Source organism: Rhipicephalus sanguineus, chromosome 1 (assembly GCF_013339695.2).
Source record: "Rhipicephalus sanguineus isolate Rsan-2018 chromosome 1, BIME_Rsan_1.4, whole genome shotgun sequence".
Taxonomy (NCBI): Eukaryota; Metazoa; Arthropoda; class Arachnida; order Ixodida; family Ixodidae; genus Rhipicephalus; species Rhipicephalus sanguineus.
The window spans coordinates 334,237,945-334,256,348 of NC_051176.1; the positions used below are offsets into that span (position 1 = coordinate 334,237,945).

The following is an 18,404-nucleotide window of genomic DNA, read 5'->3' on the forward strand; positions in this document are numbered from 1 at the left end:
ATTTGTTTTCATTAACAAAATTGTTAAAAGCAAAACACTCGCGCCATAGGTGTATATAGTTACGGTGCGTTGCATAAAGAGCGATTTTGAATCCAGATCACTCACTTCTATATTCACACTCATCGGGGCGCCCGCACGTTCATTCTCATTTCCACTCGCAGTCGTCGATAGTCACATTCATACTCACATTCATCGACACTCACTCAAGTTCATACTTATGCCCCACTTAAACTCATCGGCACTCACTCAAATTCACACTCGCATTTACTTACATTCATCGGCGCTCGTTCACGTTCAGACTCACTCTACTCACACTCATCGATATTCAATCACTTACTCACTCCACTCACCCTCATTGATACACACCCACTTTCATAATCACAAACTCACACTCATGGGTACTCACTCACGTTCATTCTCACGTCCACTCACACTCGTCGATACTCACTCACATTCAACTCACGTCTGCTCACACTCATCGGTACTCACTCACGCTCATACTCACGTCCACTCACACTCGTCGATACTGTTAGGAATTGGGGTTTTTCGTGACGAGGAAAGCCGGGAGGCTGGCGAGCCGATTATGCCGAAGATCGGACTTATCGCTGAGGGCAGATCAACGAGGCAAAACGTTTACCAAAACTTAACAACGTTTATAGCAGGTATAGCAGGTAATAGCAGGTTATCGCAGTTTATAGCAGGTTATAGCAGGACAGAGCCTGCCAGCACGACCAGGTCGGCTGGGGCGTCTCTCTAACAACAGACCAGCCCGGTCTTAAATAAGGCATCCGTCCATTGTTTGATCTGGGACAAACCGGTACGAACAGCACGACGGTTTGGAACCCACCCCACCGATGGTGGACAACTGGTAGGGCAGCTCGCAGGGTTGGCCTTTTCCTTGGTTGCAGGAGTTGACAGGGAGGCTGTTTGGTCCCAGGTGTGGAGCAGCCTTTCCATCGTCCTCAGGAATGCCGCTCTCCGTAGCTGGGTAGCTTCGAAGGACGTCAATCGAAGTGGCTGGCTGAAACGACAGGCGTCAATCGAAGTGGCCGGCTGAAACGATTTTATTCGGTCTGCCGTGGTGCAGGTGTAGATCCCTGCTTCCAGGTCGCCGGTGCGGGCCCTTTTCTTGGTCGCAGGGCAAACGCTGACCGCGATGCCGTGAACTTCCAACGAGGTGCAGGTGCTTGTTCGCCTCCCCGTTCGGTCAGGTGCTCTGGCACAACAGCACCCCCGCCACAAGACAATGCATCCAGAGTTCGAGCTGTCAAACGCAGCTCGGACGATGCGATGCTGATTGACCCTTGTCAAATGTGAGTGACCAGGAGTGACCTCCGCGGCACAGCAGCGGTTCACTGGAACTGCCAAGAAGCAACACAAAGCCAAACCACTCTGGCCAAAGCAAGCGCCCTCCAAATGCTGATCAAATCGCCAGACCAGCATAAAAGAACAAAACATTTTCTAGAGACTACGCTAAGCTAAAATTAAAACATCACGAGCAACGTATCTCAGGAAGAATACCAAAGTGAGGACGTGCCTCTAGCTAAGTGTCAGTACGTGACACTGCTAAACCAATCAGAATTTCTTCGCGAGCGATTCTCAAGGGTGACATCGGCAGATTGGGGACGATCGAAGCAGCTGGAGAAGACTCAATTTTGCCCCAAAACTACAAACACTTCACTAAGTGCTCCCTAAATCGTGCGCCTTGGCACCACTCGCAAGTGTTCTGAATGCTTATCAACAAAACAATTCAAGATGAACAACACTAGTTTTTTCGCTAAAACGCTCTCGCTCATTGCACTCGGCAAATGAGTATTACATAAGAAAACAAAGCGCTTCAAACTAAATACGAAAGAAAACTGAAAATCAAACTCACGCGTTTAACACAAAACGAAATAAACTGAAAATCAAACTCACGCGTTTAACACAAATCAAGGAGAAACTAAAATTACACTGACGCGCATACTAACACGTAACGCAAAACACGTCAGTAGTACGTTAAACAGAGGCTTTTATCATTCAGCCTTCATCTCTGTAACCACTACGAAAAGCTGTGCTCCACTCGAGCGCTAACAGCTATGTTTCTAGCTATCGAAACAAAGGTATCTAAAACGGAGGCTTTTAACTAAGCCTACATCTCCTTTAAAACAATGCACAGCTCTACACGAGCGCTAACGGTGATGAAAAAAAACATTAACAAAACAAACAAATAACCAAACAAACATCTCAATGTCTGCTACAATGAGGAGGAAAGTGACAAATTACAAAATTTCACTCCTCAATTCGTTGGTACACATTAACACACTAACTTCTTTCAAGATGTCGATTCATCTTTATGCTGCGGTTATCCCAGGGTGTCTCCAAACGCACCCTTTCAGACGAACTCTTGGGAGCCGCGCATTCCACACTTTTCGAGGGGTCCGATCTCGACAAAGGGACAGGGAACAAACCTGTCCGACACACTTAGTAGCGGCGACGTTTGCACCGTGTCCGCCGAACTCAGACAAACCGGCATACCAGCGGTTTTGTCTGCCCATTGTACCCCTCCGGGCTAAGCCGGTACCCTTTCGCGACTGTGGGGAACAGCCTTTGTCGCTGTTCAGGTGTACGCGACACCTCGCTGCGCTCCTGCCCCGACTAGGCTGTGAAAAGGATGAGACCAGGTGAAGACTTCGACGTCTGAATTTGACTGAAATTCTTTTCTTCGCGAAGCGCTTCACGCCTAATCTCGGTTTCCGCAGGAGTCTCAACTTGAGACCTTTTCTAGCAGGCATTCTTGGAATTTCCTGCCTGACCTTTCTCCTGGTGGGCCTCCTCGTGATCTGAAGCCCAGCCTTTAACCTGGCGTCTCGAGAGATGACGTCATCGCGCTGGGCCACTTTACTGTGCCTGACGCCAAATCTCCGCAGCTGTCTCAACTTCCATCTTTTCATAGCGGGCCTTCTCGATTTCTTGGGCCCAACCTGGAGTTTGGCGTCTCGAGAAATGACGTCATCGCGCCTAGCCACTTTAGTGCGCTTAACGCCACTCGTCGCTCTCGCGTTCGCCTTCACGCGTTTTCGCCAACGCCTTTTCCTGTCCGAACGGCTCGCAACGCTCGCAGCATTGGCCCTCGTACTCGCAAGTACGCTGCATTCGATTTGCTTTGCCAACGCTTGAGACTGCTCAAGCAGCTGATCCTCGGGATCGTTTATCGGTGTCTGCCCTTCTGGCAGAACGATAGTTCCGACGGTTTCTAACCTCGCCGGCTCGCCTTGAGATAGCTCAATTCGTGGCGGTGTACTAATGTCACGAGTACAACCTTTCCTTTGGCCTTCGAAGTCGGCCTTCTCATCACTATGACGCACTTCGGCGTCCTGCGCTTCGCGATCGGCTTCGGCCTCTAGCGCTTCGCGATCGGCTTCGGCCTCTAGCGCTTCGCGATCGGCTTCGGCCTCTAGCGCTTCGCGATCGGCTTCGGCCTCTAGCGCTTCGCGATCGGCTTCGGCCTCTAGCGCTTCGCGATCGGCTTCGGCCTCTAGCGCTTCGCGATCGGCTTCGGCCTCTAGCGCTTCGCGATCGGCTTTGGCCTCTAGCGCTTCGCGATCGGCTTTGGCCTCTAGCGCTTCGCGACGCTTCACGACCTCTTGGTCTCTGCGGCGCGCCTCGTCTTCCTGTGCTTTGAGACGGGCCTCAATTTCTAGCGCTTTGCTACGCGCTTCAGCGCTGTACCTATAGTCACGACATTCGCAGTCAGCCGGACTTGAAGCAGCAAAGTGGCTGAACAAAACATATTTAGCTTTATCAAAGTCATGCGCTTCCTTAGCTGATAAGCGCTCCAAAACAGCTGCGACCTGGCACGGGAGCAACGCGAGAAGCCTCTCCACCAAAAGGTCTTGGCTAATACCAACATCTTCGCAGACCTGTTCAAACCTATCAAGAAAAGACACAATGTTCTCGCCTGTCTCGAAGATCTTGAGTTGGCATTGTGCTCGCTGCCATTTCAGCGCCTGAATCTTACGATCAATCTCTTTCATTTTAAGAGCATGTTCTCGCTGCCTCTCTTCGCGCCTTTCGCGCTCTTCCGCCTCTCGCTTTTTGCGCTGCTTTTTCTCACAAATTTCCTCCCAGGTCTCGTCAGCTTCCTCGACGGTCACGTTCTCCGCCCGCATCACCGCGAGAATCGCTTGCTTTGTTTTTGCAGACCCGGCGGAAATGCCCAAGTCTTCACAAATTTCAAGGAGGTCCTGTACTAGGTATTTCTCCATCGCGATCTCGTCCCTCGTGATGCCTTTCTACAACATTTACTCTTACTTTAAAACTAATATCGTGGTTTAAAGTGAGTAAATGAATCAAACAAAAAACACAAAATTCTCTCCTAGCATCTGCCTGTGCTTGAGAGGTCTGGCGAAATGACCAGTAAACGTTGGGCACTCACCCAACCAAAGTTGTCGACTCCGGTCGAACTCGTGGCTGCCGTCGATCGGTGTCGTGAGCGTCCTCGCTCCTCGGGCCTGCAGGGATCCGATCCGGCTCTCCAAACGTAGGGATCAGGATATTCCCGTGCAGCCAAACGTTGAGATGGGGTAGCGTATCCCACCGCTGCCACCACTGTTAGGAATTGGGGTTTTTCGTGACGAGGAAAGCCGGGAGGCTGGCGAGCCGATTATGCCGAAGATCGGACTTATCGCTGAGGGCAGATCAACGAGGCAAAACGTTTACCAAAACTTAACAACGTTTATAGCAGGTATAGCAGGTAATAGCAGGTTATCGCAGTTTATAGCAGGTTACAGCAGGACAGAGCCTGTCAGCACGACCAGGTCGGCTGGGGCGTCTCTCTAACAACAGACCAGCCCGGTCTTAAATAAGGCATCCGTCCATTGTTTGATCTGGGACAAACCGGTACGAACAGCACGACGGTTTGGAACCCACCCCACCGATGGTGGACAACTGGTAGGGCAGCTCGCAGGGTTGGCCTTTTCCTTGGTTGCAGGAGTTGACAGGGAGGCTGTTTGGTCCCAGGTGTGGAGCAGCCTTTCCATCCTCAGGAATGCCGCTCTCCGTAGCTGGGTAGCTTCGAAGGACGTCAATCGAAGTGGCTGGCTGAAACGACAGGCGTCAATCGAAGTGGCCGGCTGAAACGATTTTATTCGGTCTGCCGTGGTGCAGGTGTAGATCCCTGCTTCCAGGTCGCCGGTGCGGGCCCTTTTCTTGGTCGCAGGGCAAACGCTGACCGCGATGCCGTGAACTTCCAACGAGGTGCAGGTGCTTGTTCGCCTCCCCGTTCGGTCAGGTGCTCTGGCACAACAATACTCACATCCATACTCACGTCTACTCTAGCTCGGGAGTACTCACTCACGTTCATACTCACGTCTACTCACCCTCATGAGTAATCACTCACGTTCATACTCACGCCTACTCACACTCATGAGTACTCACTCACATTCAAACTCACGTCTACTCTCATTCATGAGTACTCACTCAAGTTCATACCCACGCCTACTCACACTCATGAGTGCTCACTCACGTTCACACTCACGTCTACTCACACACATGAGTACTCACTCACGTTCATACTCACATGTACTCACATCATGAGTGCCCACTCACGTTCACACTCACGCCTACTCACACTCATGAGTGCTCACTCACGTTCATACTTCTACTCACACTCATGAGTACTCACTCACGTTCATACTCATTTCTACTCACACTCATGAGTACTCGCTCACGTTCACACATGTCTTTTCACACTCATGAGCACTCACTCACGTTCATACTCACGTCTACTCACACTCATGAGCACTCACTCACGTTCATACTCACGTCTACTCACACTCATGAGTACTCACTGACGTTCATACTCACTTCTACTCACACTCATGAGTACTCACTCACGTTCATACTCATTTCTACTCACACTCATGAGTACTCACTGACGTTCATACTCACGTCTACTCACACTCATGAGCACTCACTCACGTTCATACTCACGTCTACTCACACTCATGAGCACTCACTCACGTTCATACTCACGTCTACTCACACTCATGAGTACTCACTGACGTTCATACTCACTTCTACTCACACTCATGAGTACTCACTCACGTTCATACTCATTTCTACTCACACTCATGAGTACTCACTGACGTTCATACTCACGTCTACTCACACTCATGAGCACTCACTCACGTTCATACTCATTTCTACTCACACTCATGAGTACTCACTGACGTTCATACTCACGTCTACTCACACTCATGAGCACTCACTCACGTTCATACTCACGTCTACTCACACTCATGAGCACTCACTCACGTTCATACTCACGTCTACTCACACTCATGAGTACTCACTGACGTTCATACTCACGTCTACTCACACTCATGAGTACTCACTGACGTTCATACTCACTTCTACTCACACTCATGAGTACTCACTCACGTTCATACTCACGTCTACTCACACTCATGAGTACTCACTGACGTTCATACTCACTTCTACTCACACTCATGAGTACTCACTCACGTTCATACTCACGTCTACTCACACTCATGAGTACTCACTGACGTTCATACTCACGTCTACTCACACTCATGAGCACTCACTCACGTTCATACTCACGTCTACTCACACTCATGAGCACTCACTCACGTTCATACTCACGTCTACTCACACTCATGAGTACTCACTGACGTTCATACTCACTTCTACTCACACTCATGAGTACTCACTCACGTTCATACTCATTTCTACTCACACTCATGAGCACTCACTCACGTTCATACTCATTTCTACTCACACTCATGAGTACTCACTGACGTTCATACTCACGTCTACTCACACTCATGAGCACTCACTCACGTTCATACTCACGTCTACTCACACTCATGAGCACTCACTCACGTTCATACTCATTTCTACTCACACTCATGAGTACTCACTGACGTTCATACTCACTTCTACTCACACTCATGAGTACTCACTGACGTTCATACTCACGTCTACTCACACTCATGAGCACTCACTCACGTTCATACTCACGTCTACTCACACTCATGAGCACTCACTCACGTTCATACTCACGTCTACTCACACTCATGAGTACTCACTGACGTTCATACTCACTTCTACTCACACTCATGAGTACTCACTGACGTTCATACTCACGTCTACTCACACTCATGAGCACTCACTCACGTTCATACTCACGTCTACTCACACTCATGAGCACTCACTCACGTTCATACTCACGTCTACTCACACTCATGAGTACTCACTCACGTTCATACTCATTTCTACTCACACTCATGAGTACTCACTGACGTTCATACTCACGTCTACTCACACTCATGAGCACTCACTCACGTTCATACTCACGTCTACTCACACTCATGAGCACTCACTCACGTTCATACTCACGTCTACTCACACTCATGAGTACTCACTGACGTTCATACTCACTTCTACTCACACTCATGAGTACTCACTCACGTTCATACTCACGTCTACTAACACTCATGAGTACTCACTGACGTTCATACTCACTTCTACTCACACTCATGAGTACTCACTCACGTTCATACTCATTTCTACTCACACTCATGAGTACTCACTGACGTTCATACTCACGTCTACTCACACTCATGAGCACTCACTCACGTTCATACTCACGTCTACTCACACTCATGAGCACTCACTCACGTTCATACTCACGTCTACTCACACTCATGAGTACTCACTGACGTTCATACTCACTTCTACTCACACTCATGAGTACTCACTCACGTTCATACTCATTTCTACTCACACTCATGAGTACTCACTGACGTTCATACTCACGTCTACTCACACTCATGAGCACTCACTCACGTTCATACTCACGTCTACTCACACTCATGAGTACTCACTGACGTTCATACTCACTTCTACTCACACTCATGAGTACTCACTCACGTTCATACTCATTTCTACTCACACTCATGAGTACTCACTGACGTTCATACTCACGTCTACTCACACTCATGAGCACTCACTCACGTTCATACTCACGTCTACTCACACTCATGAGCACTCACTCACGTTCATACTCACGTCTACTCACACTCATGAGTACTCACTGACGTTCATACTCACTTCTACTCACACTCATGAGTACTCACTCACGTTCATACTCATTTCTACTCACACTCATGGGTACTCGCGAACGTTCATATTCACTTTTGCTCACACTCATGAGTACTCACTCACGTTCATACTCACCTCTACTCACACCCCTCATCATTCACTCATACTCACACTCGCAACGTTCAAATGAGTGTGAGTGAGTGTACTCTTGAGTGAGTATGCCGAGCTATGCACTCAAGGGGCAGAGCACCCTTCCGGTGATATCCTTTAACGAAGGCTCACACATCACGAGTGCTGAAAACAAACTACCGTGTGGTGATTACATACTGATAACGGAAATTGCTTATTGAATTATTAGTTTTTCTCTTATGACCGCATTGACAATGGCCTACTTCTAGAAATGCGAATTTTGCTCTTGACCTGCGTTTACGTCTTAGTGTTTACATTTAAATTAACCGCCGGCTTCTCGGCCAATTTGCCACAGTGGGTGACCCACCAGTAAGGAGCTAGCAAGCTAGCTGGCAAAGGACCACTTTACAAGTCACAGCTACCCGAACCCACTCAGGTAGTACCTGAGTTGGTAAGTGCTAATCATCCCCAGAGCATCATCACCATCATCAGTCCCAGCTACAGAGCAGTCCGCACAGCTTAGTAGCTGATGCGTATTATTTTGTATATTGCAACAGAAATCAACGACGCAAATGTGGACAAAATTCTATCAGACAGGGTGGCTACGCATTGCCTGAATTCACCACGGTCGCAAAACCAGGTTACTGACGTGAGTAACACTTTCGTTTGTGCTAATTGGCGCCTTCTATAACACTTAGCACGCCAGCACGCATAGGCAGTGACAAAGAAAGTCAATACACTGGACGGGCACAAACTTCGAACTTTATTTCAGAACACTCGCCGACGCACATTTACGAACACATTAGAGTAAGTGCGCGACCCATATCCAGGCAGTGAAGGCTATGAATGCCGCATACAAATCTTTTGTTTATTGAATGACACGTCGTTACACACAGATGGCAGCAGAAGCGCCAACGGTAGTAGCGTGCCTGCTAATAAAAATTGGCATATCCTAAGTGAGAGATATTTATCTCAGGTACCATCAATCGTGAAAGCATTACACAAAAAGTGTAATTCTTACTCTGCTACAAAAAAGCACTTCCTGATAATATAGATACTTTGTACATTCCACATGGTCAGGTGACTCCAACATCGCCTTTTCGCCAAGGTTCATCCACCTACTTCTGAACAAAGAAATAACTAAACGACTATTCCTTTTCTCAAAAAGCTTCGCTAGCTCATATCTATACAGAATCATTTTGCAGTGTCCTATATACTTGAGTTCACAATGAAACTAAACAAATGTCACGATAAAGGAAATATCTGGAAGGGAGACAAAATCTGAACGCACTGTTCGTGACAGCGCTAAAAAATTATACACTTGTTTGTTTGTTTATTTTGTGTACCTTCAGGGTATGAAATACATCACGGAAGGGAGGATCATACATTGCAAATGAGAATGAAAAAAAAAATAAAAACATATGCGGAAAAGTTATAATAATATCTGGGGTTTAACGTCCCAAAACCACGATATGATTATGAGAGACGCCGTAGTCCAGGGCTCCGGAAATTTCGACCACCTGGGGTTCTTTAACGTGCACCTAAATCTAAGTACACGGGCCTCAAACATTCTCGCCTCCATCGAAAATGCAGCCGCCGCGGCCGGGATTCCATCCCGCGACTTTGGGTCAGCAGTCGAGCGCCATAACCACCAGACCACCGTGGCGGGACCCGGAAAAGTTATACATACAGGTAAAATACACACAGTTGTTATACATTCCAAGTAGAGTACAGACAAGTAATAATAGGGCAGCGTTCTTACATCGTTGTTAGAGCTTTTGAAAAGCACTAGGATTAACTATGTCTGTTACGGAGTAAGGCAAGTTATTCGTCATTTGCTGCTCTGGAATTGTGAGCCTGCAGTAGTTTAAATACGTTGAATCTTAACCTTATGGATGTGGTCAAGCCGATGCGAGTGAAACTGTGCTGGAAGTATAAAGAAGGAACGAAGCGCAGGGTTGTGATATCACAATTTGGGGAAAATACGAATGTGTGACTGCCTTCTACGGCTGAGTAGAGAAGGAAGATTATGAGTAGCCTTCATTTCTGTGGCACTAGCGTTGCGATTACAGTTTGCTGAAAAGAAACATGCCGAGCGATTTTCTACTGTCTGAACATGTTGCATTTGTGTGATGTTATGTGGATCCCACACAGGCGAGGCCTATGTGGGATCAACACAGTCAGGCGAGGTAATAATGTGGCCTTGTGCCGCATGTCAATAACACACGATGTTTAAGCTGAAGTGTCGGATCAACACGGCCGGGTGTTTATTCAGTCATCGCATTCGTAGGGTCGGAATCATAGCGCAACATGGGCGCCGCCGGTACAATAGCAAAACTGCCACAGTCCAGCACATGATGTTTCACCCGATCTTTCGAATGAAATTTGTGAACAGGCGTGATACCCCTGTTGAAACACACCTGATCGTGTCTGCTACAGCGTAAGGGGTATCTAGCAGAGTTAGCAGTTTATTAAACAGGCTTCTTAATCCTTTCTTCACATCCCCTATTATAGTGACTGAGACAATGTTGATTTTTACCACTCCGAGTTAGACACTGAGTCAATGCACTCGCATAGCTAGATGAGAGGTAATCATTATCGACCGATGTTCCGCGAAGGTCAAGCTCTACTGTAATCGCCTTGAGGCCGTATGTTAATTCTGCGTTCTCGTTGCCGTGCTGGAACGGATTGTCAACCAACGGTAAAAAAATGTTGAATCTATAGCTCCTAAACTGGCTGTAATGGCGATTAAAAACTTGCTTAAAACTTACATAATGTCCACTCATGCAAGAAATGTTTGAGGTCCGCAACTTTATCATACAATGAAACGACTCATGATTTGGATCTCAAGTGCCACTAGCCATGTTCCCGGATTATAAAAAAGAAAGCATGCGAGAGATGAGCAAGAGAGCATGCTAACCACTCGTGTGTTCTGTTAATCGAAATAAAAGAAAAAATCAGAAATCAAAATTTTACATAAGAATTCAGTAATCTGCGTACACACCGTTTCCCGTGCTCATATTCGAACTCTCCGTTACGCAAAAAACACAAGTACAGCCATTTAGGATTTAACTACAAACATATTTGATACAGCTACGTCACCACGCAACATTGCCAGGTGTACGAAGAGGCAATACCGGGAAGAATCATCAATATTCTTCAACGCTGAACCATTGCAAATAGCTCTGACGAGGACGTCAAAGAAAGCCGTACCAACATTGCTTACTACTTGCATTTCACTCAGATGTTTTTCCCGAAGCATAAAACGCGCTTCTCACACGCATGTTTCTATAATTTTTTTGTTATTTTAAGAAAGAACCGCAGCATTGTATTGCAATGCCTTTGTCTAACGTCTTGGAGTGTAAACGTTGACCTATATGACTGACTTATAAGCACAATATTCACACATATGATAGAGCACGTGTGCTTGTTATGAGGGTAGGTAAATATCTAATCACCTCGCCTAACCAGTAGCACGTCAAAATTCCGCACTTATATTCATCGATGGTTTCGTATAAATACTTCTTTTGTATGCGTACGATTGATTGCACATTTCGGCAGTGAAGAGATGCACAGCCATGTGAATATGGAGGTGCCCATGTGTGGTTGTAGTTAGGTTACCAGGTTAGTTAAACTTCTAAAAATATTGCCTAACCACTAGCACGTAAAAATTCAGCACTCATGTTGATCGATGGTTTCGTATTAAAACTTTTTTTTTCTACGCGAATGGATGATTGCACATTGAGCCAGTGAAGGGAGACAGAACCACCTGAATGTGGAAGTGCTCATTGATACATCGCCTGTATAAGTGATATTGTTCCTTTTTCGGCACGCTCATGGTTTCTTGTTACTGTGCGTGCGTTGATGCTTTTTAAGATATGACGATGAGGTTGATGAATACTCACACATCTTGCATTTATAAGGCCTCTCGCCCGTATGAGTGCGTTCATGTACACGACAATTTCCTTGCTGTGCGAAGGACTTTCTACATGTCGTGCACTTGAAGGGCTTCTCGCCTGTATGCGTGCGGCGATGTACCACGAGATTATACTTCTGTGCAAATGATTGACCACATCTGTTGCAATGATAGGGCTTCTCGCCTGTGTGAGTGTGGCGATGTACATCCAGACTACCCTTTCGTGAAAATGATTTATCACATATGTTGCAATGATATGGCTTCTCGCCTGTGTGAGTGCGGCGATGTACATCCAGACTACCCTTTAGTGAAAATGATTTATCACACATGTCGCAATGATAGGGCTTCTCGCCTGTGTGAGTACGGTGATGTACATCCAGACTACCCTTCAGTGAAAATGATTTATCACATATGTTGCAATGATGTAGCTTCTCGCCTGTGTGAGTGCGACGATGTCTCGAGAGAGTTTCCTTCCTTTTAAATGATTTGTCGCATGTTTCGCACTTGTGGCTTCGTTCCCCTGATGTTTTCATGCCGTGGTTGACGTCGCTGTAGACGCCGCCGATATCTTCGCGCTTTCGCCTCTGTGTGGAACCAGCAGCATCCCTGCGAGTAATCAGACAACAGTATCTAATACGGTACATTGATTGCTTTTTTTTTTTTTTTGGAACGACAGCATCTTGTTTTTCTCGATATAAAGGCTGGCGAACAGTGTATAGCATTTATGGGAAGCCTATTCGCTTGAACGTACTCCTGTGCATCGGGAACTTGTATTCATCAATTTCTTTGTTCAGCAACAATTGAAGACTGGTGCATTTGATTTCAGGGGTCGCTAAACGCTGAGAAAGGGACACAGCGCTCCTTCAGATCACATGTATGCAAAACTTCTCGTTCTTCATTCGATTAAGAATGCACACTTGTACACCCGCCCACATAAGTTTTCGGAACGTGGGCTCCACGGGAAATGCGAATTTCTGCTCTAGTGCCCGGCGCTTTTCACCTAGCGGGTAGCTGTACAGGTCGCAGGCACTGCTACTGGCTGGAACATTTATTTGGAGGCTATGTTCTCAGACAAAGTGGGAATATAGCTTTCTCGAAAATTTCGCGTTCCGCAAAATTTGTGGGACGGGGGTACAGTATAACTCAATGGGAATGGTGGTAAATACAGTTTGCTGGTCAAAACATGGAACAAAATTCTCATGCCTGTTAAACGTGATAAGACATCTTGAGGATAAAGTCTCCAGGAGTGCCGTCGGAAGTGAAACTGCGTGCACTGAATCAACCACGCTGCATGGCAGCTATAGAGGAGCTTACAAAGCGCTTTCTTCGCTACTAACTTGTAGTCGACATTTGCATGGCTAATTATTCATATTAGCTCATCTTAGCCGAGCTTGAGCTCTTACCGGAGCACATCTTGACAAAAGCAACATAATATAGTTTAGCATGCCCCGTGCAATAATACGTTGAATGGTTTCATAACCAACCAAATTTAGCATGGATGGATGGCTATCTTTCATCTCACAGTGAAAACACATTTAAAGGACGATGGCACTTTACTGTACTGTAACAAAGGTAACCAAAGTGTGTGATTTTCCATCGTTGAGTGTGGCTGGCTTCCGTAGTACGCAGCAAAACCTACTGTGGAGCTACCCATACACTCTAAGAAAAAAAAAGAGTATGCGTGACTTTTCGGAGAGTTCTGACTTGCCACGTATAGGACTCTCTTTAAATAGTCACGGTGAGCCGCTTGGTGGGTCAGGGTCGGCTCGCTCTAGGAGAGTCCCCTGACCCTCTAGGAAGAGTGCAAAGACTCTCATCGGGAGGATCACGTTACCACTTATAGGGAGTCAGACGACTCTTGCCGGCAACGCTCCTAGGGGGGTCAAGGGACCCACACCGAAGCATCAAGCGACTCCACAAGTATTTTAAGCAACTCATTTGATCCTTGCTCTACTTTTGCGCGACTACTGTTGAAAATAGTGGAGTATTCATTTTAAGCAAGTCCAATAATACTTGCCGTTCTGCCCAGCGACTGTAAAAAAAGAATAGTTCAGTTTTAGCATTATTTTAATAAAACTCGTCAAAACACATATTTTCCAGCAAGGTTATATAGAAAGCGCGAAAAGATGGTCTGTGATTTCCAATTAAGAAGTTTGGGTATTCCTCATTTACATGCTTCTATGAGTATAGCCAACTAAAATATGTGACTGTGTTGTGCACAGTGTCATATGGTGCTAAATGAACAGAAGAAATCGCCATCATGTTTCCATATTTATTCCTTGTGATTAAGAATAAATCAAAAAGTGGTGACGGCTTGAGGCACCAGACTTGTGGCTTGCTAGGTTGTCGCTCCTGTCCAGCGTGAGCACCATGAAAACGGTATCTGAAAAGCAGAACGTGATATTATGATGAGAAAATGAAATTGCAGTAAAGGTTTGCAAAACCTACACAATAAGTGGTTCACACAGACATAATAAAGGCTAACAACAAAACGACAAAGCACATCCTCCGGCAGCCAGGGGCATGCCGTGAGCGGTTATTGACAGCATGTTTTACAAAGGTAACCCATCCTTAAATACTCAGATAAACAGATGCGACTACTAGGGCCCGATTGACACCCAGCGCGTGCGTACGCCGTCTACGTCTAGATCAGACATGTCGTATGCTAGAATTAGCGCACATAACTCCCACAATCACGTACACTCGCTCGATTCTGTTATAACGCCCAACGTCATCGCAGTGTATGCAAACCACGAAAACAGCGAACAGAAGCGAGGGAAAAGAGTGCACGGCGGCGGCCGCAACAACGCGCGCCGTCGAAAGTCTAGAGCTTTTTCACTTTACCGGCGAGGCACGTCCAACTTGAACGACTACCGCGTACGTTCTGGAAGCCACCGTACTATATCTGCACCTCAAACTACCGTCTTTAAGTCAACAAAAACCATTACATATAGTGCGTCTGAGCGTTCTGTACACAGGCTTTTTTTTTTTCACGTTCCCACGCGTGGAAGCACGCTGCACACTCAAGGTCGATGGAACTGTTATTATGAAGTAGACTAAAGTGCCTCTCAAAACGACATCTTGCACCTTCAGTAGTGCAGACACAACGTGCGATCGCAAGAAATGGCCCTCGATTATTGTTTCCTTCGCTCACTTTATGGGAGCTTTTACAGCAACGCGCATAACGGTGGCAACTCGTTAACTGACAGCTTTAGTTGGGCATCCGCAACAGCCCCGCGGATACAGGCTACTGTTGGAAATGGCTGGCAGACTCCGCAGAGCTGCTGCAGACGCCCAGCTAAAGCTGTATAATCAGTACCTACGAAAGCAGTACACTCACCGTTAACTGGCGCTCGTTGTCGGTGTCCGCAGCTCCATGAATATTCCGCCCTCCAAGCGTCACTTCGTGCACGGCTCGAGCCGGCGTCAACACCACCGAAGACACGCAACCTACGCAACCACGCAACGCATTCCAATAGACCAGGAGACAGACGACTGAGAGAGGAGAGCGGCGCGCCACCCCGGCGCCAACCCCGTCTACGTTGCCGAGCAAGGCGCCACAATGGCGCCAAAGGGCGAGCGTGCGATATGTATGGCGTATACGGTCGAAACGCGCTTCAGGAGGGTCCAGTGACTCCTTCCCAAATGCGAACTCTTTTTCTCTGCCTGTACCTTCCAAAAGGGGTCAGATGGACACCCGAAGAGAGTCACGGTTCCATGACCCTCTTTTGACTTTTTTTCTTAGAGTGTACCACGTTGATCTTCTGTACGTTTGTAAAATTGTACCGGTTCCCGTTACCTCCAAAACACTACTCAAGCAATCTCGCGATGTGCAGCAACGTACGACTTACGCAGTAAACTTAGTCACCGCACAAAATTTGCTTCAGCAGACCACAATGCGCACTGAAAAATATAATTAGAATAAATAAATAACAAACGAGCAATTTCACTGGAGTGCCTTCACAGGCACTGTTGCAAATTAAGGCTGCGATTATGTCTGTTTACAAGCCCTACAAACACATTAGCGATACACTACATCAGTTTTGTCCACTATAGATGTATTCTTCGGTACAGTTTTAAAAATCATGGCGTCATTTTAAAATGTTTTCATTCTATACACTCGTAAATAATCTCAGTAGCTCACGCTTCCTTTTCACGCAAGCAAACTATGCTGGAAACTGCCGCTGATGTGGCATTTTAGGCGTAAATATTTCTGTTAGTGGGCTCAAGGCTGGCGGTCGGCCAGAGCCTTCAGCAAGGAGGACTAAATTTTATTTATATATATGACGGGGTCCTCAAAGTGGCTCCACGTGGGGAGCAAGCCTTTCGGCCCAGGCAGCAATAGCTAGCTGCTTTTCCTTAAAGGGAATTTTGATAAGCTCCTACCACGCTGACCGTGAGCTAGATGGCAGGAACGTTTTGGGAGGAGGAAAGCCTTCACTGCCACACATTTTGTATGGCCAATTCTGGCGCGCTGCAATCTTGGCAGGTTGCGTTAACCGATCCGCATGTAATAAGCGCCAGCCAGTGAGGACTATAGGAAAACAGTAACATTGACTGCAGCGGAGGATCGTGGCCTGCGCTCTCGTGAGCTCTTCATCGGGCGGAGGGTAGACACGCCGTCCACTTTAAGAGATATTCGTTATATTATTAAAGGAAGTCGGTGCCACCAGGAAAGACCGGGTCCGAGAGACGCGCTTCCGGCTTTGTCACACCTCAGGCTACGCGGTGCGCCTCCTCGTTCGCAGGGTTGCGCGAGTGGGCAGGGACCCATACTAATTCAATAATTTTGTCACGCATAAACAAACGAGCGGCGAGGATTCTAAGAAACTGCCTTCAGCAAGAACACGGAAGCCGACCAGAATATATACCTTTACTAATCTGAAGCCACGGCCAGACTGCTGTCCTGGTGAGCGCGAGCGCGCCCCAGGCTGCTCTTCGTTCTCTTCGGTTCTTTCTGGCAGCCACCAGCGCCCCCACATATTTTACACACGAGTTCCTCGGTGGAGGCATAATTGAACCAAAGATGACAAACGTTCCCTGCCAGTTGAGTAGCTTCGATAGAAATAACACTTCATACGTTCCCCTTACCTCGCGTTGTTTCCAGTGGATACAGCTGTCTGCATGCCCGCACGGCTTGTGCTGGGGACTGCGTCATTGCAGGAGTAGCCACTTGACACTGGAAGCAGCAAATCGGTTTTATTTTCGCCAGTATGCGCACGCTCTGAAAGCAAAGGCAGTTCGCCAATTCGCAACATTGATTCAAACACTGACTGGAAAGAAATCTCAAAAGACACAATGTTCTAGAGAGTCGTTGAGATAACGGAACCCAACGCCAATGACGCCAGCCGGAAGACTGTACTTTTAAAACATGCAATAAATGGAGCCACAAACCACAGATTGTTGCCTACGAGAATTTCAAACGCTTACTATGGGAGCTCGTGCAATATTGCATTCTTAGTATCTTCTACTGTTTCCCGTGATTTCTTTCAAGTTGCAATGCATGCTTCGTTTTACATTTTTTTTTCACGTTCTTAATTGCACATATGCGCTACTTAAGCGTTACGTAGGCCTTTCTAGTTGCTCCATAATATCTGTGAAAATTTTATGAAATTGTGGGGATGCTACCACCCTCTGGAAAGTAGTTTTCGCCCGGCGCTTCGTAGTCTACGTAGTTAAGCTAAGTGATTTCACAGATGAGCAGATTACTGGACGACCGACGCTCTGTTCGCCGCTATCAGTGTACAGCGTGTATTGCTTCTCTTTTAACCTTTCATTTCGGAGCACATGTTTGCCAGAATAGAGTTTCGTCTTGAACACGCCGACTGACTCCTTCTTCAACGTCACGACCACGTGAAATCTGGTGGAGGTGCTGTTAATTCATGTTCCGGACGCCCCCGTCATGTCGTGAACCCAGTCCAATTCGCGATGAAGACACCGAAATCATCGGGGACAGTTGACTCAGCTTCAGACTAAAAAGAATATCCGCACAATACGGACGCCTACCAGAGAAGCCAAAAGCCACGGCGACAAAGACAAACGTAACGATGACGGCCGCAGTGTCCCCTGCAGCTGTCATGATGCGGCCACGCAGGGAACCGCCGACCCTCCGTGGATCGCCATATGAACATCCCAAAACTTGGCTTGAGACATTCGAAAGGGTCTCAAGATTTAACAACTAGAACTCCCAGGTAAAGCTGCGCCACTTGTACTTTTACCTGGAAGGCGCAGCAAGGACACGGTTGGAGAATCG

General features: G+C 47.1%; 1 protein-coding gene across 1 annotated transcript in view; it reads right to left on the reverse strand.

Annotated features, from left to right (window-relative positions):
• Window positions 1-17,238: 17,238 nt before the first annotated feature.
• The window catches only part of LOC119384167 (uncharacterized), a 31,170-nt gene continuing 30,004 nt past the window's right edge, over window positions 17,239-18,404 (reverse strand). The window contains exon 5 of the mRNA XM_049413364.1: window positions 17,239-17,300. Within this exon, the coding sequence (XP_049269321.1) occupies window positions 17,239-17,300 (62 nt within the window). The remainder of the gene's footprint in view (window positions 17,301-18,404) is intronic.